Below are 23,557 nucleotides of genomic sequence, written 5' to 3'. Positions count from 1 at the left end.
TTCTAATTGGACTGCTTGTTTTCCACGGTTGAGTCTGATCCCCGCATATGCTTTAAACTAGTTTTGTGTCAGACATGCAGCTTGCAAATATTCTCTCCCCGTCTGTGGCTTGTCTCTTTATCCTCCTAACATATTCTTTGGCAAACAAAGGTCTTTAGTTTTGACACATCTCGTTTATCAGGCTTCCCTTTCGTATATCATGCTGTTAGTGTCAAGTCTAAGAATTCTGCCTTACCCTGGACCCCAAGGGTTTTTTCTTTTTTTCTAAAAGTTTTATAGCTTTATATTTTTCACTTAAATCTATTTTCTATTTTGAGTTGATTTTTATGCAAGGGATGACTCCTAGGTCAGAGTCCGTTTTTGCCTCCAGTGTTCGGTTGCTCCAGCCCTGCATGTTGAAGAGCTGTCTTTCCTCCATTGAACTGCATTCACATCTTCATTAGACATCAGCCAGGCACATCCATGTGGGCCTGTTTCTGGATTCTGTGCTCTGTCCCTGCTCCGTTGATTCCCTCTGCCAATACCACAGCCTTGATCGTGACAGCTGTTGAGGAAACCGACTCCTCCTACTTTATTTTCCTTTGTCAGAATTGTTTTAACTATTCTACCTCCTTTGCCTTTCCATATAAATTTTACGGTGGCTTGTCTGTATCTATGAAATTCTTGCTGGAGTTTTAATAGGAATTATGTTAAAGTCGTATGTCAGCTCAGAGAGAACTGATATCTTTACTGTGATGAGTCTTGTGATCTGTAAACACATTCTGTCTCTCCATGTACTTAGATCTTTAATTTCTTTCATTAGCATTTTGTAGTTCTTAGCATATAAATCCTACACATGTTTTGCTAGATTAACACCTAAGTGCCGTCTTTTGTACTGATTTTTGTGCCAGGCTCATGCTTGCTTCATCAAGTGGATTGGGAAATCTTTCTCTTCTCTTCTGTTTTCTGAAGTAGATTTTGTAGAACTGGGATTAACTCTTGAAACCGTTGGTAAAATCTCCAGTGAAATGCTTTGAATTTGGAGATTTCTTTAAGGAGACTTTCAAGATTATGAAGCCAGTTACCTCAACTGCTAGGTAGGGCTATTCCGAGTATTTCTTGTTAGGCGAGTTGTGCCAGTCTGCCTTTCTCAGAGTGAGCCAGTTAATCTGAGTCAGTTTGTTCGCGTGGCCTTGTTCCTAGCGCTTTTTTAGCCCTTTGATGTATGCGGGGTTCTTGGCTATAGCTTCTGTTTCACTCCTTATAATGGTGTTTCGTCTTGTCTTCTTTTTTTCTCAGTCATCCTAGAAGTCTGTCAATTTTATTAACCTTTTAAAATAATCAGCTCTTTATTTTATTGATTTTCTTTAGTTTTCCTGTTTCCAATTTTAATTATTTCTGCATTATTTCCTTCCTTCTGTTTACTTGGATTTATTTTGTTCTTATTCTAGATTCTTAAAATGAGGGCTTAGATTATTGATTTAAGACTTTTTCTTTTTTCTGATATGTATTTTGTGCCATAAATTTCCCTCTAGGCACTGCTTTGTGTTTTACAAATTTTGGTATATTGTATTGTTTCAGGTATGTGTATTTTATTCAGGCATACGTGATACTGGCTTCCCTGATAGTTCAGACAGTAAAGAATCTGCCTATAACGCAGGAGACCCAGGTTCAATCCCTAGGTCAGGAAGATCCCCTGGAGAAGGGAACGGCTATCCACTCCAGTATTGCCTGGAGAATTCCATGGACAGAGGAGCCCGTGGCCTACAGTCCACAAGGTTGCAAAGAGGCAGACACAACTGAGTGACTAACACACACACACACACACACACACGAGACACTCAGGTCGACACGTGTTTCTAATCCTTGAGACTGCCTCTTTGACCCAAGGATTACTTCAGTGGGCATTGTGTTAGTTTTCGTGTGCTCGGAGATTTTTCCGTTATTTCTGCGATTGATTTCTCGTTGGATTCCTTTGTGATCTGAGAACGTACCATATGATTTCGATTCTCTTAAATTTGCTGAGCTTTGTTTTATGGCCAGGGTGTGGTCTGCACTGCTGTGTGCTCTGTGTGTCCTGCTGCTCCCAGACGTGCTGTGAGGCTTGACTAGGTCCGGTTGATTGATGCTGTTTTAAGTTCTGTGTCCCTACTGATTTCCACCTAGCGGTTCTCTTAGTTGTTGAGATGGTGCTGAAATTTTCAGCTGTAACTGTGAATTTCTGCATTTTTCTTCTCAGTTCTATCTGTTTGTGCTTCACGTATTTTACTGTCCTAGTGTTTGACTCATAAGCTATTAGGATTGCTTGCTATGCTTCTTCATGGACGGACTCATCATTGTATAGTGCCTCTCTCCATCTTTGATAATTTTCATTGCTCTGAAGCCAGTTTTATCTGATACTAATATAGCCACTCCTGCTTTCCTTTGATTAGTGGTTGTATGACACATCTTTTCCCATGAGTTTATTTTCAGTCTGCTTGCATCTTTGTAACTGAAGTGAATGAATTTTTTATTGACAGCATACGACTGACTCATTTTTCTTAGTCCTCTCTGCCATTCTGTTTTCCTTATGGGTAAATTTAGACTAGTCGGACACGACTGAGTGACTTCACTTTCACTTTCACATTTAATATAATTATTGAGAGGTTAGAACTTAAGTTAGCTATTTTATTTTTTGTTTTCTCTTTGTTCTCCCTGTTTGTTTCTCCGTTTCCTTATCTCCTGCCTTTCTGTGGGTAACCCAACATTTTTAATGATTCCATTTTGATCTATTGATCGTGTTCTTGAGTGTCCCTTTGGCAGCTCTTCAGTGATTGCCTCGGTATTGCATTATATATGTATAACTAATAGGTTCTGCTCATGGAAGGAGGCATTGCCCCCGCTTCCTCACCCACCACCTACCACCCGACTCCCAGCTCACCGCCCCTGGTGATCTCTTTCACAAAGGAGAAGAGCAGACCCTGGGTTCTGTGGCTAGTTGGTTCCTATTGCTGGCAGCCTCCCAAAATTCCTGGCAGATGGAAGGAAGGGAGAGTTGGGTAGGAATTAGGACCAGTGGCTCCTGAACACGGCTTTGCTCAAGAGGAGTCTGGAGAGCCATAACTGCAGCCTCTGGAGCCACCTGGGTTTCTTGAGTCAGGCCCCAAGGGGCGGCACACGCACCCTGCTCACTGCCGATGCCTCCTTGTTCTCTCACCACAGATGCTCTGTTAGCCTAGGTGCTGTCACCATAGGAGGCCAGGCGAGCCCTGGGCCAGCAGGGAGCCCTGGAATGCCGGTGGGGGGATCTCCTTTCCCAGCCGTGAACCTCATAGCTCCACCCCTTTCCTGGGATGGGACGGCCTGTGTAGCCGCTGCCTCCGGGGCATTCTGGGATTCCGATCAACAGTCCTTCTCAGCGCTTCCCCAGGAGTGCGCCCAGCCCCCAGTTGCTGCCTGGGGTCTCATGCTGACTGGGGACTGCCTCTCAGGGGGCCCCACACTGGGGGAGGGGATTTCCCTGCTCTCTGGGCCCAGCCCTCCTCCAGTTCCTCTGGCTCCTGTGTCACGATAAGGGTTTCCTGACAGGCCCTTCCTCCTGTTTACTCCTCTTTTTAGGTCAGCACAATGCCTGGAGCTTAGTCATGGCCAGGGAATATGTGTTGAATTAACAAAGTTATTAATTACCAGTTCCTACAAGGCAAATTTCAATCTGCATCTTGCATGTATGCATTCGTGGAGGAAAGAGCAGGGGCGAGAGCAGCTGGCACTGGTCCGGGGACTGGCCTTTGACGCATGTCCTCTGTCATACCCAGAGGTATGACACACTCCCAGCAGGGAGAGGCCACAGTGGGGTGGGCCGTGTGGCTCCGCCAGGCAGGTGTCCCTGGAGGGGCCATCAGCAGGCTTTCTCGGGTTCCTTCCCATTGGGGGTGGCTGCTCAGCGACAGGATCATCCTCTGCGGTGACCAGCTGTGTGGCATCACGTGTAACTTCACCCTCCTGCTGGCCTCCTAAATGCAGCTTCAGGCATTCACCCAGAGCCACCCACCCCTGACGCTGACTTCTGAAATCCACCAGAGTTTTAAGTGAAATGTAAGTGAATGCATTTCACATGCGTGAACAGAACAGTACTGTGATGATGACCAAGTTCCAATGTAGAATGGGCCTTACGTGCTTGCTTCCTGAATGTACCTCTCTGGCCTGCTTCCTCCTTGGACATGGAGCAGTTGGGGTGGGTGAATGCAGACTGGAAAGCTCCGCGGGGCAGCCGGGGCCAGAGGAGGGGAGAGAGGAGCGTACTGGTCAGCTGCCAGCCCCCGCCCCCCAGGGGTAGCAGCACAGACAGCCCCCGCTCCCTGTGTGTGTCCTGTGACGGGAGAGGAATCCAGTCACACAAAAGCCTGGGGTCTGCTTGGAAACTGATGGGACTCTGCCCTCCGCCCTGACCCGCCCAGTCCTGAGTGAGGGGGTGTGCTGGGCTCAGCGGGCTCCTCAGCCTCAGGCGGCCTTTCTCTCAGGCAGACTCAGCAGCCTGGACCAGCCGTGGGCGAAAGTGGAACTGCATCTGCCCACCCAGGGTCCCCTCAGCCTCTCCCCCAGCCCCCAAACTCTGCTCTGGGAGACAGTCAGCGCTGGGGACCCCTCCCCCTCTGCTCCCCGGTCTGTCTCCCCCTGCAGTGGTAGCGCAGGACTTGGAAATGGCTGCTGGATACGCTCCTCGGCCCTGGTCACACACCCAGCTGTGGCCCCGCGTCCTCGAGGGAAGGGCACATGAGTGCGTGAGATGTCCTATGGGCACGGGATCACAGTCCCAGGAAACCTGCCCAGTCCTTCTTCCCAGTTCTCCCAGCCTGGCATCAAGAAAGGCCAGGGGAACTCTCACAGGCGGATGGAGCACCTCAGCGACCTGGGTGCGGGGCCCACAGCAGGGCAGCCCAAGCCCTCCCTCAGACGCCACAGACGTGGAGTGTCCCTGCCCCATGCTGGGCGACCCCGACGGGGATGCTGGGGGCTGTGCTGGGCGCCACAGGCTTTCTGCACAGGAGAGGCCGGAGCAAACGTGAGATCTGGTTGTGGGGGAGGGTGGGCATGCAGTGGATTCCCATCACCAGCCAGCCTTGTCCCTGGGGTTACCCTTTCCTTAACTCTGGCCTCAGGCTTTGCATCAGGGGGTAAGGTGACACATGTCCCCGAGCAGAGGAGCAAAGCAAAGTGGTCAAAGTGGATTTGTGTCTTCTGAGCACGGGGTGGGGGTCAATTTGGACAATTTCCTTACAGTTGGGACTGAGCCGAGGAGGTGCCCCAGCCACGCTGAGGGTCCACGTCCCGGGTTGGGAGGAGCCACATGGTTTGGAGACAGGGTCATGGAGACAGTGCTCGTCCAAGGCAGCACTGGGGTCTCCTTCACCCTGGCTGGTGGGGTGTGGGCTGTGCTGCCCCTGGAAGTGGCCGGGCGCCTCTGGGTACTCACCCCATGACCACACGGCCAGAGCTCTTGTCACCGTCATATGATGTCAGGGTGACCTTCCCTGCTCAGCCCTAAACCCAGGAAGGACGACGGTTATACAACCCAGGCACAGGCACTGACATCGTCCCTGTGACTGCAGCCTGTGTTCGGGAAATCGAGTGTGTCCGGTGGAGACGTGGGGGGCAGGGAAGAGCAGCCAGGCTGCATTTCTGGAGGTGACACAGCAGCACTGAGATGACACATGCACTGGATGTTCTGGGGGCGTGCAGGGCGGCAGGCAAGTGAGTCCGAGGCAGGAGCAGAGCCTCGGAGTGAGCCTAGGGACCAAGGGAGAGCACAGCCCAGCATGCCTGCCAGGGGCCTGCACAGCGCCGGGCAAAGAATGTGCTTGCAAAACACAGCTGCAGTTTTTCCAATTTGATGGAAATTCTAAGACCCCAGATCCAAGAAGTTCAGTGAGGCCCCAAGAACCCAAAATACAAAGCACATCATAATCAAAACCAGTGACGAAGAGAAGCGCCTTTAAATGTGCTCGAGAGGAGGGCTTTCCTGTCAAAGGACAAAGGAAGACTGCAACAGACCCTCCCCTCGGACAGTGTGCGGGCGGGTGCAGGGAGCCCTGTCCACCTGGGATACGCGCCAGATGAGACAGGCTTCCGGAGATGGCGGCGTAATGCTGTCCAGATGCTCCAGAGCTGAGAACACATCCCCGGCAGACGTGCCCGACCAGATACACGGGGGCATTCTTACGGCAGAAGGAAAATGATGGCATGGCCACGCGGGTGAGCATGAGAGACACTTTTATTATTATCCAAATCCCTTTCAAAGGGAGTTGACTGCTTGCACTTAAAAACAAAGTGCTGTGGGATCTATAACAGACGTGTGGCAGTAACAGCTCAGAGGCCGAAAGAGGCAGGCACCGTGCTGTGGGGCTATCCTGCCCCCGTCTGGCGGCGAGGCCGCAGCCCAGGGACTGAGTCAGGTCCAGCGTCTGTGCACAGGCCCTGAAGCCGCCCCCTGGATGAAAAGACCCAGAGTGGTGACTGGTAAGAGAACAAAGAGGTGGAATCATGACGGATGTGCCATTCATCCAAAACAGGGCAGAGGAAAAGTGGGCCCAGGGAACAAAGGACAGACGGAGGGGTGACAGACTGAAGCCCCCACAGCAACAGTCACACAGACGGTCTCAACACCCCCAGTCAAAAGGCACATCGTCAAAAAGGATAAAAATAAGGACCAACCATACGCTGCCCACAAGAAGCTCACTTTGAATATAAAGACAAATGAAAAATAAGAGATGGAAGAAGAGACTCCATGCTAACACTAGTGATTAGTAAGGTCAGGTGTCTATGTTACTAACAAAGTAAATTTTGGAGTCAAGAATATTACCAGAGATAAAGGAGGATCTCTCATCATGATCCGGGGGTCACTTCATTCACAGAACATAACCGTACTAAAGGTTACGATGCTAATGGTGGAGCCTAAAATACACAAAGCAAAAAAAAAGCTAGAACTGCAGGAGAAACAGACGAATCCACGCTGACAGTCAGAGATGCCAAGATCCCTGCTCAGCAATGGACATCACAGCCATCCATGCTCTAATCGAGTCTGTGGAACACCCCCTGCAGGTCAAGATTCCTGCTCAGCAATGCACAGAAGAGCATCGCAGCCATCCTTGCTCTGATCGAGTCTGTGGAACACTCCACCCAGGTTAAGATCGCTGTTCAGCAATGGACAGAAGAGTGTTGCAGTCATTCTGGCTTTATGTGGAATGGCCCAACTAGACTCACAGACCAGAGACAGACCACATTCTGGTCCATAAGCAAGTCCTCCATAAACTTAGAATATCTCAAGTAGTACAAGGTATGCTGTCCAACCATAACAGAATTAAATTCGAAATCAATATAGGACACCATCTAGAAAATCTCCAAATATTTGAAAATTCAGTAACACATTTCAAAATATCTCATGAATCAAAAAAAGAAATCATAAGAGAAATTTGAAAGTATGTTCCCATGAGTGGACAAAGAGCACAAATAAAAAAATTTGGGGCAGGCAGCTAAAGCCACACGCAGAGAGCCGTTTATAGAACTAAACATTTAGGCAAAAAGTAAGACTTTAAGTCCATGCCATTACCTACTTTCTAAAGATACTAGAAAGGGCTTCCCAGGTGGCTCAGTGGTGAAGAATCCACCTGCCAATGCAGGAGTTGTAGGAGAGATGGGTTCGATCCCTAGGCCAGGAAGATCCCCTGGAGTAGGAAATGGCAATCCACTCCAGTATTCTTGCCTGGAAAATCCCACGGACGAAGGAGCCTGGCGGGCGACCATCCATGTACACGCAAGGACACTAGAAAAGAGGAGTAAATGGAACCCTGCCCCCGTGCGCCCAATCTCAAGCCCAAGCAGAACTTGAAGACGAGAGCCAGGATGAGGGTATCCGTCAGAAATCAGGTGCCCTGTGGGGGTGCAGGGTGAGACCTGGACTCAGGCGTCGTGAGTGGTGTCAGCACAAAGCAGCATTTAGACCACTGCTGGACAGGCTCCCGGGGGGCGAGAAGAGGCCCTGCCAGGCCTCATGGGGGCCATATCTGCTTCTCCTCTTCCTCTCATCAAATGGAATAAAATGCATTAAATCCCCAGTGTGGGGAGGATGGAAGGAGGGGTCCTTGCCAGGATCTACCAGTTTCTGAACACCCAGCGCGGGGAGGGCTCTCTGATGACCCAGGCGTCCGGCTGGGCCCCTAGGTGCAGCTGCTGCTTCTTGCCAAGCACCCCTGGCAGCCACAGGGGTGGGAGCGAGGCTGGCACGTGGGGCGGTCTCAGGTGGGAGGCATCCCGAGCCTGGTGGAGCAGCCCGAGGATAGAGTCCTGCCTTCCCTGTGGCGCGGGGCTGGCTCTTCAAGGTCGAGGGTGCCCCCAGTGGCCTTATCGGCTCCCGGGGCTGCTCCTGTCTGCGGCAGTCCATGGAGGCGAGGCCTGGGATGCCCGCTCCTGGCACGTGAGGCAGGCTGGCACTCACTGGCGCGTGTGATGGATGGCGGTTGACAGCCCGCAGCCTGGAGCACCCCTGGCACTCGCTGACCCACTTTCTCCTCCGTGGTTGGAACATTTACATAACAGATGGCCCCAGGGCCCTGCTGTCCGCCCCCAGAGGAGGTGATTCTAATTATACAGGAGGCGGAGGCGTGTTGCTGGCCTGGCCGCCCTTGCTGGTTTGTGGGTGCCTGGGTGCCTATCTGACTGCCCTCTGCTGGTTTGTGGGTGCCTGGGTGCCCACCTGGCCAGCCTGTGCTGGTTTGTGGGTGCCTGGGTGCCTACCTGACCACCCTCTGATGGTTTGTGGGTGCCTGGCTGCCCTCTGCTGGTTCGTGGGTGCCTATGTGCACACCCCGAGCTCGGGGAGACTGTGTGGGGTTGCTGCGGGGTGTCCGCCCGGCGGGAAGTAGGTCTGTTTGGCACCACTGTGATCCTTTGAACGAGACCATCCCCTCCTTTCTGGGTCCTTCTTACCCCTGCCCTGCTGCCTGCCCCGTCCAGAGCTCTGCAGAGACGGAGCACCCTCCCTGCCCTCAGACACAGTGCCAGCATGCAAGGCTGGTTGCTCAGACCTAGCCAGTGAGGTTTTTATTTCAGTGTCAGTAACCCCGAGTGGTCGGTGGCTTCCGTACTGGTCAGTTAAGACAGAGCACGTGAGTGTGTGAAGGCGATGTGTTTACACACTGCCGTGTTACATCACCGTGCACCAGCTGTCTCAGGACCTCTGCTCCTGTGGGCGGGCAGGCGGCATGTCCCCCAGCGAGGGGGGCTTGTCCTCTGTCACCTGGCAGCTCTGCCCACCTCTCTGGTGAGCGAGGCTCCTCCTGGTCCTCTCCTGGGCTTTTTGTGGAACCCCTGGGGCCCGGCCCCGGGCCAGTCATCTGGCATGGTCCTCCCGCCTGGCCTTCCCCCACCTTCTGTCCACCAAGTTGTGCTGTGCTGTCAGAACCCTGTATCTGCTGCTTGGCTGAAGCCTTCCCTCTGCGCCAGCCGCCACCCCGTGCACCCCACAGACACGGGCACAGAGACACCTGCTGGTGCTCCCGAAAGGCCCCAGCACCCGGCCCCTCCTGATCCGTCCCCACCGGTCGCACTGCTTCTCATCCCTTTGTTCCGAGAGTCCCCTCCCCACACTGACTGCCCGATTCTGCCCTTGCCTCCCTGACCTCCTTCCAGTACTCATCACTGGTCTCCTGTGGCCGCTCCACATCCTGCGGGAGGTGGCCTGTCCCCCGGACCTGGGCTCTGTGCCCACCTTGACTGGGGGGAGGTGTTCAGCTCTGTCCTCCGCAGTCAGGCCGAGTTCCATCAGCCGAGTCCCCTGCACACATGGTGCGCTGTCCCCATCCTTCAGCTCCTGTGCCTGTGACCGCCCCTTGTCTGTGGTCTTATACCGGAGCCTGAATGTTGCCTGGAGGGTGAGGTGCTGACCCAGGGCTCTGCGGGAACTATACAGTGAGCGGACCGTGATACGGATGTAAAGCATTTTCTGAAAACTTGGTAAAGTGGGCACACTCAGCAATTTCACAGTTTGGTTAGTGGAGACGAATCCATTTTAGAAATGAGGATAGCTAAGGAGTCGCAACTCTAGACCTACAGGGACACGGATCTGTGGTCTCCAAGTTTCTTAAGGCTGAAGGGAGGGTTCTGGCCCTGGTGTATTGGGCAGTGGGCAGAGCCAAGGTGGCAGCAGAGCAGACACTCCCCTCACATGGAGGTCCCCAGGCTGACGGGGTCACCCCTTCCCCTCCAGCCACTCACGGGCCCTCGTCACGAGATGACACTGAGACCCAGGGCCCTGCGCTAATGGGCAGGCCAGGTCAATCCCTGGTGGCCTTTCCCTGGGACCTGTCCCCCATGTGCTTGCAGCCCCTGCAGGGCCCACAGTGCGAATCCTGGGGCGCCCTTCCCTCCCTCCTGTGGCTGGGTGCCCGGATCCCTCTGCTCAGAGCCCCGCCTTTCGCCCCAACAGTGTGGGAGGCTGTAGCCTAGCCTCGACCTGGCCCCGTGGTGCAGATCCGACCCCTGACATGAGCCTTCCCTCACCAGGTGACACCATCTGGGCCCCATCTGTCCTTCCTGACGGCGCCCTCGGCACCCTGAGCCACCACCCCCAGCTGCATTTTGGAAGAAAGATGGAGTCCAAGGTCTCGGAAGGCGGCCTGAACGTGACGCTGACCATCCGCCTGCTGATGCATGGAAAGGTACGGGCCTGAGGGAAGTGGAGGCTGCCCACGAAGGGGCTCAGTTCCGAGCCAGGCTTCTTGCAATTCCACGTGATCGGGAACTTGCCTCGCCCTCCCACGTCTGCTCCTCCCGGAGCCTCTCGTGCCTGGGCCACGCTGCTGCCCCAGCCCTGCCACCTCGTGGGTGTCCTTCATGCCAGGGCGCTCTCCTCCAGGTCAGCACGCTGACTGACACCCCCCCTACTTGTGCCCGCAGCCTGTCACCCCAGGGCTTCCCTTCACCCAGCGCTCCCCACACTCCCTGTGCCTTTTGCCTTCGGCTTCCCATGCAGCTCTTTTGTAGAAACAGTGTCCCTCACTCCCTCGTGTTGGCCTTTTCTGCTGTTTCCTCACTGTTGGCAAGAGTGACCCAGAAGCCTTCCCATCAGAGCTCAGATTTCAGGGCGTCACTTGGTGGGGGTGCCTGTGGGCACCTCCCTGCCCCCTCCATGGTCATCAGGGGTCCTTGCTGGCGGCTGGTCAGGTGCTGCGTGGCCGCCAGTGTGCCCGCTCGCTTCACTTGCAGCTCCTGGACGTGGGGCTCCTGTTTGCCCCTGTCACCCCACCGTCCCTGTCCTGCCATCACTGGCGCTGATGCTCTTGTTGCCCGTGACTTGGCCATGGGGGTCGCACCGTTCTGACAGCACCCCCTCTGGCGTAGAACACCGCTATCGCTCATCCCACTTTCCTGCTGCTTCTGGAACTGGCCCAGAGACCCCGACTCCCCTAAGTGAGGCTGTTGGGGTGGCCTTAGAAGCCCAGGTATGGGCGCACGGGGGTGTTCATGGCTCTCAGGCTTCTGTGGATCCCAGGCAGGGCTGGGGAAGGTGTGTTTGTGTATATGCGTGTGTGTCTGTGCACATTTATACACTACTGCATTCCATGTTTATCTCTGTGCCGGGCCCCTGAGCTCACACCCCCAACTCCAGTCCAGCCACACAGACGCGTCCTGGCTCTGTGGTCCGTCCATGTGGGCAGCAGGAGGAACCTGGGGCCACAGAGGCTGGCCTCATGCCCGAGGCCCTGCTCTCCCTAGCTCTCTGGAAGCTGGAGCTCACACCTGGCACCCCCCTTTCTGTGATGAAGGAAGGGTGACCACCTGCCCACTCCCGGGGTGGGCTGACATTTGGTTAAGGTTGTCGGAGGCTGGGTGTGTACCACAGAGGGCAGTCTGAGGTCAGTTACACATCCCACTTCCAGCAGCAGCTGGCACAGCGAGCACCCAACCTTGCCCTGGGAGGTGAGGTACCCCAACCACCAAGGGAGCCCCAACCCAGCGCCTGGGCGCCCCCGCTGCACACAGCCCCCACCGTGGCCGCACAGCACAGACCCTCCCAGAGTCTGCCCCAGGACACTGTCATTGCTGAGGGCTTCGCTGGAACAAGGAAGATGAGTTTAATTGTGGAAGCTGCTCCCTGAAGCTAACCTTGGGTGGGGCTGCCCAGCAGGGCCTGAGGGTTTGTCCTGGGTAAGGAGGTGCCATGATGGGCAATCCTGGGCATGAGCATATCTAAACCATCATGGGCCCCAGGCTTTAAAATTAGGGCAGCGTGTTCAGACATCTTTCAATGTTCTCTGTGTGTGTGTCTGTGCGCGCGTGCGCATGTTCAGTCGCTCAATTGCATTTGACTCTTTGCGACCCATAGATGATAGTCCACCAGGCTGCTCTGTCCATGGGATTCTCCAAGCAAGAATTCTCCAGGCCAATGGAGTGGCTAGCCATTTCCTTCTCCAGGGGATCTTCCCAATCCAGGGTTTGAACCCTCATCTCTTGCATCTCCTGCATTGGCCGGCGGGTTTTTATTTTATTTTTTTACCACTGAGCCACCTGGGAAGGCCTTTGCAAATGCTACCTTTTTAAAAAAGGTCAAATAGTAATATCACTAAATTTTTACATCGCAAGGTCATGGAGGGAGATTTTACCTTCACCTGTTTCTTGCAGGCTCCCTTGAGGCCTAAGTGCACAAGTAACACCTGCCAATGTCTGTCGAGAAGGCAGCCGCCATTCTCTTTGTCTGTCTGTCAGAGGCAGAGCAGCCCACCGCCTGCCCCCTCCTGGCCGCCGGCCTCCCCTGCCGCTCGAGTCCCGGCCGATGGGCCGTCTCCCGCGCCTGCCACAGGCGGCCTGCTCCCTCTGCTCTCTGACATCACCTCTCTGTGCTTCCTTTCCTACAGGAAGTTGGCAGCATTATCGGAAAGGTAATTATTGAGTGAACTCTGCCTCTCTTGGGGTCTTAGGGGGAAGTGAGGCCCAGAGTGCCCGTGCTAAGGGTGGGTGCGCACCTGTGTGCCACACGTGCAGAGAGGGTCCCTCGGGAATCCTGCCCACTGCCTTCAGGTTGCACCCCTGAGGCTGTCCCAGAACCTCCTGTTCTCTGGCCCTGCGGGCACCGGGATCCCTCCCCTGAGGCCACCCCATCCCCCAGGGCTCTGGCCGCCAGTCCTTCTCCCCAAGTTTGACCCATACAAGTCCTCACGTCATTCCTGGGAGCAGTATCCCGCCTTCAGCCTGTGTAGTGAGTCCGTTCACACAGAAATGCCCCCAGGGAGAGCAAGCACTGGTGTGGAAGCCCATGCTTGTGGGCAGGTAGGCCAGGACCCCCTCCCCGAGTCCTGTGGCCATTTAAGGCTCCCTGGTCGCACATGGTCCCTGAACGGTGGAGGCACCCCCAGAGCTCAGAGTCAGGCTCTTTTTCACAAGCCGCTCTTTTTTGAGGGGTTGCCCATGGGCCTAGTCCCCACTTTGCCTGTGGTGAAGATGGAGGAGGGTGCAGACCTGCAGGGTGGAGCAGGTCCCCAGGTCAGGCGTGGAGGTACATCAGGTCCGCAGGGCCAGGCCCACCCAGCCTGTGGCCTGGGCCCTGGACAAGGGGGAAGGGAGGGCTGGGGGGTCACCTGTGTCAGGCACCGAGTCCGGCTTTGACTGCTGGGGTGTCTGGCCTCCCGGGCCTGTGGCAGAAGCCTAAGTGACCCCCTCCCTTGTTTGAACCTCTGTTCCAGAAAGGAGAGACCGTGAAGAAGATGCGTGAGGAGGTGAGTGGGCCCCCTGAGCCCAGCACCATTCATGGGCGGGCGGGAGGGTGGAGGCCGGGCCTCCTAGCAGCTCTGCATCCAGCCCCACAAGGCCTGGACCCATCAGGAGCCCCATACACCAGGGACGAGAGTGAGGGGTGACCGTGGGGAGCCCCCAGTGTGCACACTGGTGGTTCAGGCACCCTCCTGGGTCACGGCCAGGTCACAGCCCGCTCATTAGGATAGGACTGGTCATCAGTGCTGAGGTTTGGGCTCCGCAACCTGTGGGCATCTCTGGTGGTCAGTAGGCCCAAGGACCCAGCCTGCTGCCAGCCCAGTAGGTTGAATCCAATTTCTGAGGTTTGCTCACCTTCCTCCCAGAGCGGGGCAAGAATCAACATCTCAGAGGGAAACTGCCCAGAGAGAATTGTGACCATCACGGGCCCCACGGACGCCATCTTCAAGGCCTTTGCCATGATTGCCTACAAGTTTGAAGAGGTAAGGGGTGCCTGGGGCCCCCTGCTCTGGGTGAGGGGACCTCTCGGCTTCTCTGCCTTCCCCGGGACCTCCCCACCAGTCCACCTGCTAACACGCCAGCGCCCCTCCTCCCCAAGGCTCACCTTCCTCACCGAGGGTTTCCTCGGGCCTGGACCCCAGACCACAAGCCCTCAGGGAAGGCCTGGCACCTGGCAATGAGGCAGCAGCATGGGGCCTCAGCCCTGTCCGCAGCAGCTGACCCCTGAGATGGGCAGCTTGGCTCAGATGTGGGCACAGGGAGCCCAGGCGTGGGAACCAGCACACCTTATGTGCCTGTGCGCTTCTGTGTCCATCTGCCAGTGAGTTACACCTCAAGATGTTTATGTGTTTCTGATGTTTTTGAAATTGCTTAGAGTTATGTGATGTCTTTACTGAGAGGACGACCAAGATGGGGAGTCCATCTTTCTGTCAAATGTATCACCCTCTGTCCAGGCCCCTGTTTGCCCCACAAGGCCTGAAGGTCAGAGGTCAGACCCTGAGTCTGGGCACCCTGGGGGCCCATGCCCCACCCCACAGCAGCACTGTGACGCTGGGACAGGCCTGTCTGGGGGTCTCCTGGTGTTCTCCAGCCTCCCTGTCCTCGTCACCTGAGCCTGGCCCAGCCTCGCAGGCCCTGCAACCAGCCCAGCCCGCCCCCTCCCCCAGTCCACGGTGAGCCTGTCTGGGCTCTCACAGTGGTGTGCGTGCCTCTCCCTCCCCAGGACATCATCAACTCCATGAGCAACAGTCCGGCCACCAGCAAGCCTCCGGTGACGCTGAGGCTGGTGGTCCCTGCTAGCCAGTGCGGGTCCCTGATTGGCAAAGGCGGCTCCAAGATCAAAGAGATCAGGGAGGTAACAGCCCTCCTCCTCCACCCCAGGGCCGCGAGCCGGGCGATTCAGGACACCCCTGGGCAGAGCACCGGCCCCCTCCCTGCTGACCCTGCAGCACGGAGCTGGGAACAAGGGAGGGATGAGCACAAGGCAGAGAGGTCAGGGGACCCCCGATGTGGGTGTCAGGCACACGCGCCAGGCCTGACTCCTAGGACGGGGCCCCAGCACATGGGCTCTGCCCCCCAGGGAGGTGCCTGGGAGAACGCTGAGCCACCCACTGGGGTGGAGGTGTCACCTGAGGTGTGACCCCACATGCACATGTTCATCTCCCAAGGAAAGCCTTCCTCTCTCAAGGGAAAGAAGCCCCCGGCCTGACTCCTTCCAGGAAAGACGGCCATACAGTTCAGGCCCCAAGACTGGAGTCTATCTTTGGGACCTCAAACTCCACACAGAGGAATAATTCCACATATGTGGGGAAAAAACCTGTCTGCTGAGATGCCCCTCCCTCCGCCCAGCATCACCCTTCCTACACAGGTCCATGCTGGCAGCAGTGGGCTGAGCCAGACGGATGTGGCTGCCCACGGGTGCTCCAGACGGAGCATGCCGTGGGTGTGGAGGGGTGACCTGAGGCAGCGCCTTGTGGGCATCCCGAGGGCAGTCAGGACGTGTTGCTCCAGTGCACGCCGCCCACCTCAGCAGGGCCCCATCCAACATCCAGTCTCTCCAGTCCACAGGTGCCCAGGTCCAGGTGGCCGGGGACATGCTGCCCAACTCCACAGAGCGGGCAGTGACCATCTCGGGGACCCCGGACGCCATCATCCAGTGTGTCAAGCAGATCTGTGTGGTCATGCTGGAGGTACAGTCTGTCTGCAAGTCTGGGCTCCTCGCCCGCCTGCCCCTCACTACACCTGGCCCTGTTTTCTGAGTGCTGGAGGTCTTGGGTGCCCTGAGGATTCATTTGGTCAGCGTTGCCTGGACTGGGCCTCAGGAATGGGCCCATGCCCCTGACCCAGGCTCACGGCAACTTGAGTGAGAGCTGTGCAGTGTGTGGGCACTGCGGGAGGGCTGCCAGCTCCGCAACCTCAGGGTGAGATCTCATCTTCACTGGGGATTTGGGGAGAGAACGTGGTGGGGGCACAGGCCCTGCCAAAATCTATGGAGTTGAATGAAGAGTCCACGCAAAGGGGCAGGCCTTAAAAATGGTGCACATGTGTCCTGAAGACAGGTCTGTGCTAAAGACAAGTGTGCACTGGAGACAGCTGTGTACTGGGCCCAGGTGTGCATGGGAGTCAACTGTGCACTGGAGGCAGGAGTGTGTGGAAAGCAGGTGTGCATGGAAAGCAGGTGTGCACTGGAGGCAGCTGTGCATGGAGACAGGTGTGTACTGGAGGCAGCTGTGCATGGGGGCAGGTGTGCCTTGGCAGCTGGTGTGTTGGAGACAGGTCTGCACTGCACGCAGGTATGCACTGAAGTAGGTGTGCACTGGAGTCAGGTGTGCACTGGAGTCAGGTGTGCACTAGGGACAGGTGTTTACCTGAGGCAGGTGTACACTGGATGCAGGTGTGCACTCGAGGCAGATGTGCACTGGTGGCAAGTGTGCAGAGAAGGCAGGTGTGCAGTGGTGGCATGTGTGCCCTGGAGGTAGGTGCACTAGAAACAGGTGTGGCCTAGAGGCAGCTATGTACTGGAGGCAGTTTTGTGCTGGAAACAGCTGCGCACTGGGGGCAGGTGAGCACTGAAGACAGGTGTGTATGGAATCAGGTGTACATCGGTGGCAGGTTTGTACATGAGACAGACGTGCACTGAAGACAGGCGTGCACTGGTGGCAACATGAACTGGAGATAGGTGTACACTGTTGGCAGGTGTGGAATGGAGACATGTGTACTGGAGTCAGGTGTGCCCTGGAGACAGGTGTGCCCTGGTGCAGATGTGCCCTGGAGGCACATCAGGGCTGGTGGAGTGGAGTGGCCCCGCCAGGACCCCCTGGCTGGACTATGTGCGGGCACCAGAGACACCGCTGAGGTACAGCATGCTATGCTTATGCAAAGCACAGGAAAATGCCCAAATTGTGAAGACAGAAAGGAGTGAAGAAAAGGATTAACCAAAGGAGAAGCAAGGAAGGTACAGCTGAGCAGGAAGGAACCTCTCTTAAAATTTTGAGGAAAATCCCAAGATTTAAGTTTCAGTCAATATGCAAACTGCTACAAGATGAACTAAACATCTTGCTGTTTAAACAGTTGCTGGTCTTTGTTAAGCTAAAATGAAGTCATCATGCCTCTAAGGGAAGGTTTTACTAGCTGTGCTGGTTGCCTGGCTATCAGGCCCTCCTCCCCAACAATGAAGCCATGGTGGGTCCACCCTGGCTGACTGCAGTCCTGCTCAGATGCTAGCCTGGGGGCAGCAGGGACTCTCCCTCTTCTGTATTTGACCTGGTGCTAAAGCACCATGTCCGACTTCTTCAAAAAAAGTTGGTATTGGTTTTATTTTCCTGAAGTGTGATATTGGGAAGTCAAAAAGATTTTCCTGAATGTTTTTTTCTGCAGCATCCCCCACACTGGTCCTGGTTATGAACAGTGTCTTCCTCAGCCCTGGTGCTGGGACCACGAGTGGCCAAGAGGGCAGGTGGCCTGCAGGGCCTGGCACCCCTAGTGTGGCAGACACCCCAGGAAGTGAGGAAGTCCATGCCAGCCTAGTGGGTGGCAGGTGCCACGTGGGGGTGCAGGGCAGAGATGTGAGCCACCCTAGGATGATGAGTTCTGAGCAGGACACATGGTCTCCTCAGGACCCCTCACACGTGGCCTTGCCTATGCCGTGTTCATGGTCAGACGTGGCCCCACAGAAGAGCCTGACCCGTAGGCTGTAGTTGCTTGTGCCCCTGGGGCCGTGAGAGGCAGACTGAAATACACAGGTGCGTGTGATGGGTCCTTGTGGAAGTTGGGGGAACAAGACCTCCTGTCATTGGTGTCACGGGGCTCCCAGGAGCGGCTGCTTACTGGGGAAGGAGCATTCTCACACCCAGAGGCCCCGGGCCTGGTGTTAAATGAAGAGTGTATGGAGTTTTGAGCTCTTGGGTGGGGCCTCCACCTGAGAAATACCCACTGAAGGAGGGCGGGGCTGCTCGAGGTGCGGCAAGTTAGGTGGAGAACATGAGTGTCAGGGCCCCCAGGGAGGTGTACTCAGAAGGCCTCCCTCCACCAGAAGTCAGAGGGGATGGGAGCTAGACATCAGGGCTGGTGCAGTGTGGGTGGTGCTGTTGGTGGGGCCAGAGGGCACCACGGAGCAAGGGTGATGGCCAAGGCTGAGCAGCACAGAGTGCACCCCCACCTCTGGGACGGAGCTGGGGCAGCAGTGGACGGAGTCCTCCGCCTGCACCACAGTGGAAGTGGCCCTTCAGTGTAGTCATGCTTCCGGCCTGGTGACCATGAGGCGCCCTGAGACTGCAGAGAGCCCACTGAGCGGCGCCTGGTCACAACCAAGGCGAGCCAGAGATGGAGAGGCAGGAGCCCTCCTGTATCCAAACACAGGTCCTTGGAGCAGCCTCTCTGCATCACACAAGGTCACACAGCACAGCCAAGGTCACACAGTGTATTCAAGATCACATAGTACATCCAAGGTCAAACAGCATAATCAGGGTCACAGAGCACAGTTAAGGTCACACAGCACATCCAAGGCCATACGGTGTGTCCAAGGTCACATAGCACAGCCAAGATCATAAAATGTGTTCAAGGTCACATGGACTTCCAAGGTCACACAGTGTATTCAAGATCACACAGTACATCCAAGGTCACATAGCATATTCAAGGTCACACAGTATAACCAAGGTTGTGCATGTTCAAGGTCACAGTGTGTCCAAGGTCACAGTGTGTTCAAGGTCACACAGCACAACCAAGGTCACACCACTGTGTTCAAGGTCATACAGCAATTCGAGGTCATACTGTGTTCAAGGTTGCAGTAGCAGGCCAGGGTTACACAATGTATTCAAGGTCACATGGTGTGGCCTGGGCTGCAGAGTTGAAGCCACCAGCCAGTCTGCAGTCCCCTCATCCCCACGTGTGCCCCAGGTGGGAGCACTCTGAAGTCACACTGCCTGGTGGAGGCATGGACTGGGCCTGGGTGGGCAGTGGCCTCAGGAGCTCCCTGCAGGGACAGGCTGCTCTGGTCCCCTAGCTCTGCCCCGAGCTGGTGGTGCAGCTTGGGGACTCCAACAACAGCCAGGCCCAACCCTGTGGACTCTGCTCCCAGGGAAGACAGTTGCCTGGGCAGCGGCTGGCAGTGAGCATGATTGCTTCTGACCCATGGGTGAGGCTGACATCGTCAGACCTGGCATACTCCTGGTACCTGAGAATATCGTGCACCCCAAGACACGAATCCTAAACTTTTGGACACAGAATAGTGGAAGGAAATTGTAGCAGATCTCATCACAGCTGTGGACTATTTCATTTGGACTCTGAGGTGTATTAAATGATGACTCTTTTGTTAATAGTGAGGTTGGATGTTTCTAACTTTGCTGAGATGAGGCCAATTGAACATCAGCCCAGGCCAAGTGGAACTCTACCCTGGGCCCAGAGTCCCAGGGCTCTTCCCGAGGACTGAAGGCAGAGGCGAACCCTCCGAGCTCAGCGCCAGGGGAGGGTTGCGTGCAGGCAGGGCCACTCCTCCCGCCTCGCCCGCTGCCTCCTGCTGCGGGCTGTATCTAGGGTGGTGGCTCCTGGAGGACCGGGGGGCTGGGGAGGGCTGGGAGGCACAGCGGGCGGGGCTCAGAAGGAGGCCTCACGACTGTCAGGCTGCAAGGCCACTCTAACACTCTGTCTCCCTCTCCTGTCCCTTTTCCTAGTCCCCACCGAAAGGTGCCACCATTCCCTACCGCCCAAAGCCCGCCTCCACCCCTGTCATTTTTGCAGGTGGTCAGGTAAGAGCCGACCCGCTCGCGGCCTCCACTGCCAACCTCAGCCTTTTACTGCAGCCCCCGCCGCTGCCCGTTAGTGCACTCAGGTTTTCTCCCTTCTCACGTGCACGTCTCCCCACCCGCACTGGACGCAGAGCTCCCCCACCCTCGGCCCGGCTGGGGCTGAACGCGGGCCCGCGTGAGGCTGCCAGGCAGCATCCCCAGATGGAAGGGGCCCAGGACGACCCTGGTCTGTGCAGTGGGGCAGCACTGCCCAGTCTCGTTTCCTGGTGCTTTTAGGAAGCTCAGAGGGAAGAAGGGCCGGGGGTATTGCCAGGGGTCTTAGGACTCAGGGTTGAGATGACTACGACTGTAAAAACTGGCCCATTTCCCGGAGACACGCGTTCTCACACACATGTCCCTCCCAGTAGCACGTGAGGAACAAGAGGAGGATGAAGGCGGCCCGGCTGGGCCTCCCGGTTACTCAGATGGTCCGCACTCTCCCCCTTCCCCTTCCCCTTCCCCACACTGGCCGCAGGCCCAGGAGGCTGGGCACAGCCACACTGCACAAAGGGGGTTTGGGCAAGAGCCCCTCACCCTTCTCTCCCACCAAGAGGGGGTCGTGGCGGTTTCTGTCTTCAGCCAGTGGTTGGCCTAGTGGGGCCCACAGAGGGGCCGTGCCATATCTCCTGCCCTTGAGTGCCGGCCGCCACGGCAGGGTCACCGCAGCCTTGGTCAAGGACTTTGCACACGCAGCCCAGTAGTGCAAGGGGAGCTCTGCGTCCGGCGGCGGTGCTGTGTGTTCGCTCAGGGAGAGTGAAGACGGAGGTCCTGGGTGCCCAGGGCGGGGGAGGGGCTGAGAAGGAAAAGAGGCAAACGCAGGCCGTCTGTGTCTTCCCGTGCGGCCCTGCCCTGCTCTGTGAAGGAGCCGCATCAGATGGCCCGGTCCTGTCCCCAGCCTCCCACCCCGCCCCCCCACCCTTCCCCCACCCCCATCCCTCACCTCTCCCCTCTCCCCAACCCCTGTGTGGCAACAGCGGGGTCCCTGCTCCTGCAGCCGCCTTTGGGGTGCTTCCCCCAGGGAGGCAGGAGTTCCCACGGCCCGTGCCTCAGGGCGGCCACAGCGGGCCAGCCCTGTTCAGAGCTCCTCTCCTCGCCTGCATCCAGGTGAGCAGGCAGGTTAGTTACCTGCCAGGCCTTGGTCCCAATGTGCGTGCAGGCAAGCCTGTGACGATCCCTGGTGGTGAAGCATGGGCTTTACCCAGAAGGGAGGCGGATTAACAAGAGCTGGAGCCCGGACAGCCTCCTGGCCATCGCCCACCCCCAGGCAGGGCAGCAAGGTCACCACCCCTGTGGGAGGGCAGGGCCTTAACCCGGCCCCTGTGCTCTGGGGACACCACGAGTGGCCAGTGAGTGACTGGTCTTGGTCGTCAGCATCTCAGGCAGCTGGGTGGAGGAGCCCGTGTTCCAGGCCCTGGCCCCCTCACCTGAGTGCGGGAAACGCTGCATGCCCGGCTTCAGAGCCTCTCAGCCCGACCTTCCCGGGGAAGTACTGGCTGGGTGCCTGCTGCAGAAAGGCAGCTCCTGCCTCCCCAGTAGGTTCAGACCCCAGAGTCTGCCCAGACAGAACCTACTGCCTGGGCTCGTCTCCACCTCTGTTCTGAAAGGATGGTGGGTGGCTGTGCACTTCAAATAGCACTAGCAACCCTGACAGCTGAGTGAGAAAAAGGTGTCAGAAACTGAGCGTCTGGGGTGAAGAACTGCAAATCGGAGCACGTGGGCAGCGCCCCTCCAGGGCCTGTCTTACCCAGAGACACGGTGGCACTGTGCCTAGTGGCATCTATACAACGCCCGCAGATGGGCATAAAGGTCCCTCGGCCCCAGGCGCGCACAGGCTGCCGCGTGCTCGCCGTCTCTGGTCAGGCTGCTTTCCTTCACTGTGAGGCGCCAGGCCTCACCCGACAGGGCTCCACACCCACCTCACCAGCGGGCGAATGTGGCTCTGCAACACGCTCCCACATCCCAAGTCCCGGTGAAACCCTTTGTCTTCACTCTCTCTCGGCTCTGTGTGGTTTGTTTGTTGATTGGCCATGAGTTTCTGGAAGAATCTTCGCTGAGGGACTGTGGGGCAGGGGGCTGGGTGTGGGGGAGGCTGCGGGTCCCACACACTTGCTGTGGCTGCTCTGTGTCACCGTCTTGAAGGCGAGTGACATGATGCAGCCCAACGAGACTCCCCTGGGGCCATACCACCAAGCGTGTGCTGCGCCCGGTCCCCTGGGGCTGGAAGACGCTCGCCAACCTGCGGCTGATTTGGGTGCATTTCTTAATCTGACATTTGCAAAGTGGGGTTTGAGTCACCTTTTAGAGTTTTCTGTTTCGTTGTTTGGTTTTCTTGGGATAAGTTATTTCCTGAAAGCGTGTAGTCTGATGGCTGATTAAACTCTCCAGTGTTAATAACCATCAGTCCCCAGCAGGGGTCGACTGGATGGCGCGTAGCTATTTCCTATTGAGAAACAATGGGGTGAGAGCCGGCCGCGTCCCACCTGGTCCCTCCAACCCTGCCCCCATCCCATCGCACGTCTGGTTGTAGGTCCAGCCACAAGGGACACGGGACCCCCGCCCCCAGCCTCCAGAGGGAGGGATCGCCTGTCCTATGTGAAGGGGAAAGCCTTAACCAGAGAGCCAGCGCCTGCTGGCAGGGGAGCCCGCCCCAGGAGGCCCTCGTTCTGTGAGGGCATGCGGTGAGGGGACGTGTGGCCGCTGCTTCGCGAGCTGATGGTGTCTCTCTCTCTCCAGGCCTACACGATCCAGGGACAGTACGCCATCCCCCACCCAGATGTGAGTTTTCACTCTGCCCCTTCACCTCCTCTCGTCACCACTTCCTCCTACCTGCATGCTGCTGTCAGTTGCTACTAATATTAATATTACACAATAATATTAATACGTTCTCCGTGTTCCTGACCTGTGTCGTATCCATATGGCCCTGAGTAACCTTTAACCTCTTAGCACTAATTCTCCCCTGTGGAGGACTTGGCCTGGTGTCAAATTGTTCTGAGCGTGGCTGCAGCCCGGCTGTTCCTCCACACCCGGGCCCTCGTGCCGTGGCCCCGGGCTGCATGTCCCTGGCACCCACCCAGGTGGGCAGGGACAGCTCAGGCCCTGTGTGTACCTGTCCAGGCAGGTGACGTGCCATCAACAGGTGTGCTGGGACACCTTGGATGGGCTTGGGAAACTTTGGTGAAGCTGTGTGCTCCCTTTCAGCCCCCAGTTGGAGCAAAGTCCCTGCACCCATGAGATCCCGGCCATCAGAAGCCCATAGAGCAGACAAGGCTCTGTTCTAGTGTTATGACACGTTCCACACCCAGGGCTGCTCCGGACTGCATTCCAGTCTGAGTGTGGCACTGCTGCTGGAGGGCTGGGCATCCTGAGAGCCATGCAGGCAGAACCTCGGGGCCACAGGGCTGTCAATGCACCGGGCAGTGCAGTCTGCCCCGCTGGTCCCCGGCGGTGGGCTGCGGGGAGGAGGGGAGGGAACGGGCTCGTGTGCCGCTGCCTCAGCTGCAGCGAGAGAGATCCCACCTGAGACGTGTCCTCTGTGTTGGGAGGATGCGTCCACATGC

General features: G+C 56.7%; 1 protein-coding gene across 14 annotated transcripts in view; it reads left to right on the top strand.

Annotated features, from left to right (window-relative positions):
- Positions 1-23,557, top strand: part of PCBP3 (poly(rC) binding protein 3) — a 231,907-nt gene that overhangs the window by 193,625 nt on the left and 14,725 nt on the right. For 8 of the 14 annotated variants that reach the window (XM_070378020.1, XM_070377990.1, XM_070378010.1 and 5 more), the window contains 8 exons: positions 10,516-10,670; positions 12,867-12,890; positions 13,692-13,724; positions 14,085-14,201; positions 14,942-15,073; positions 15,780-15,908; positions 19,887-20,030; positions 22,734-22,775. In XM_070378020.1, the coding sequence (XP_070234121.1) occupies positions 10,516-10,670; positions 12,867-12,890; positions 13,692-13,724; positions 14,085-14,201; positions 14,942-15,073; positions 15,780-15,908; positions 19,887-20,030; positions 22,734-22,775 (776 nt within the window). The remainder of the gene's footprint in view (positions 1-10,515; positions 10,671-12,866; positions 12,891-13,691; positions 13,725-14,084; positions 14,202-14,941; positions 15,074-15,779; positions 15,909-19,886; positions 20,031-22,733; positions 22,776-23,557) is intronic. The other 6 variants (XM_070378046.1, XM_070378034.1, XM_070378042.1 and 3 more) reach the window with 2 other exon arrangements.

The sequence above is a fragment of the Bos mutus genome, chromosome 1 (assembly GCF_027580195.1).
Source record: "Bos mutus isolate GX-2022 chromosome 1, NWIPB_WYAK_1.1, whole genome shotgun sequence".
NCBI classification, from domain to species: Eukaryota; Metazoa; Chordata; class Mammalia; order Artiodactyla; family Bovidae; genus Bos; species Bos mutus.
This window is presented reverse-complemented; position numbering and strand designations above follow the sequence as displayed.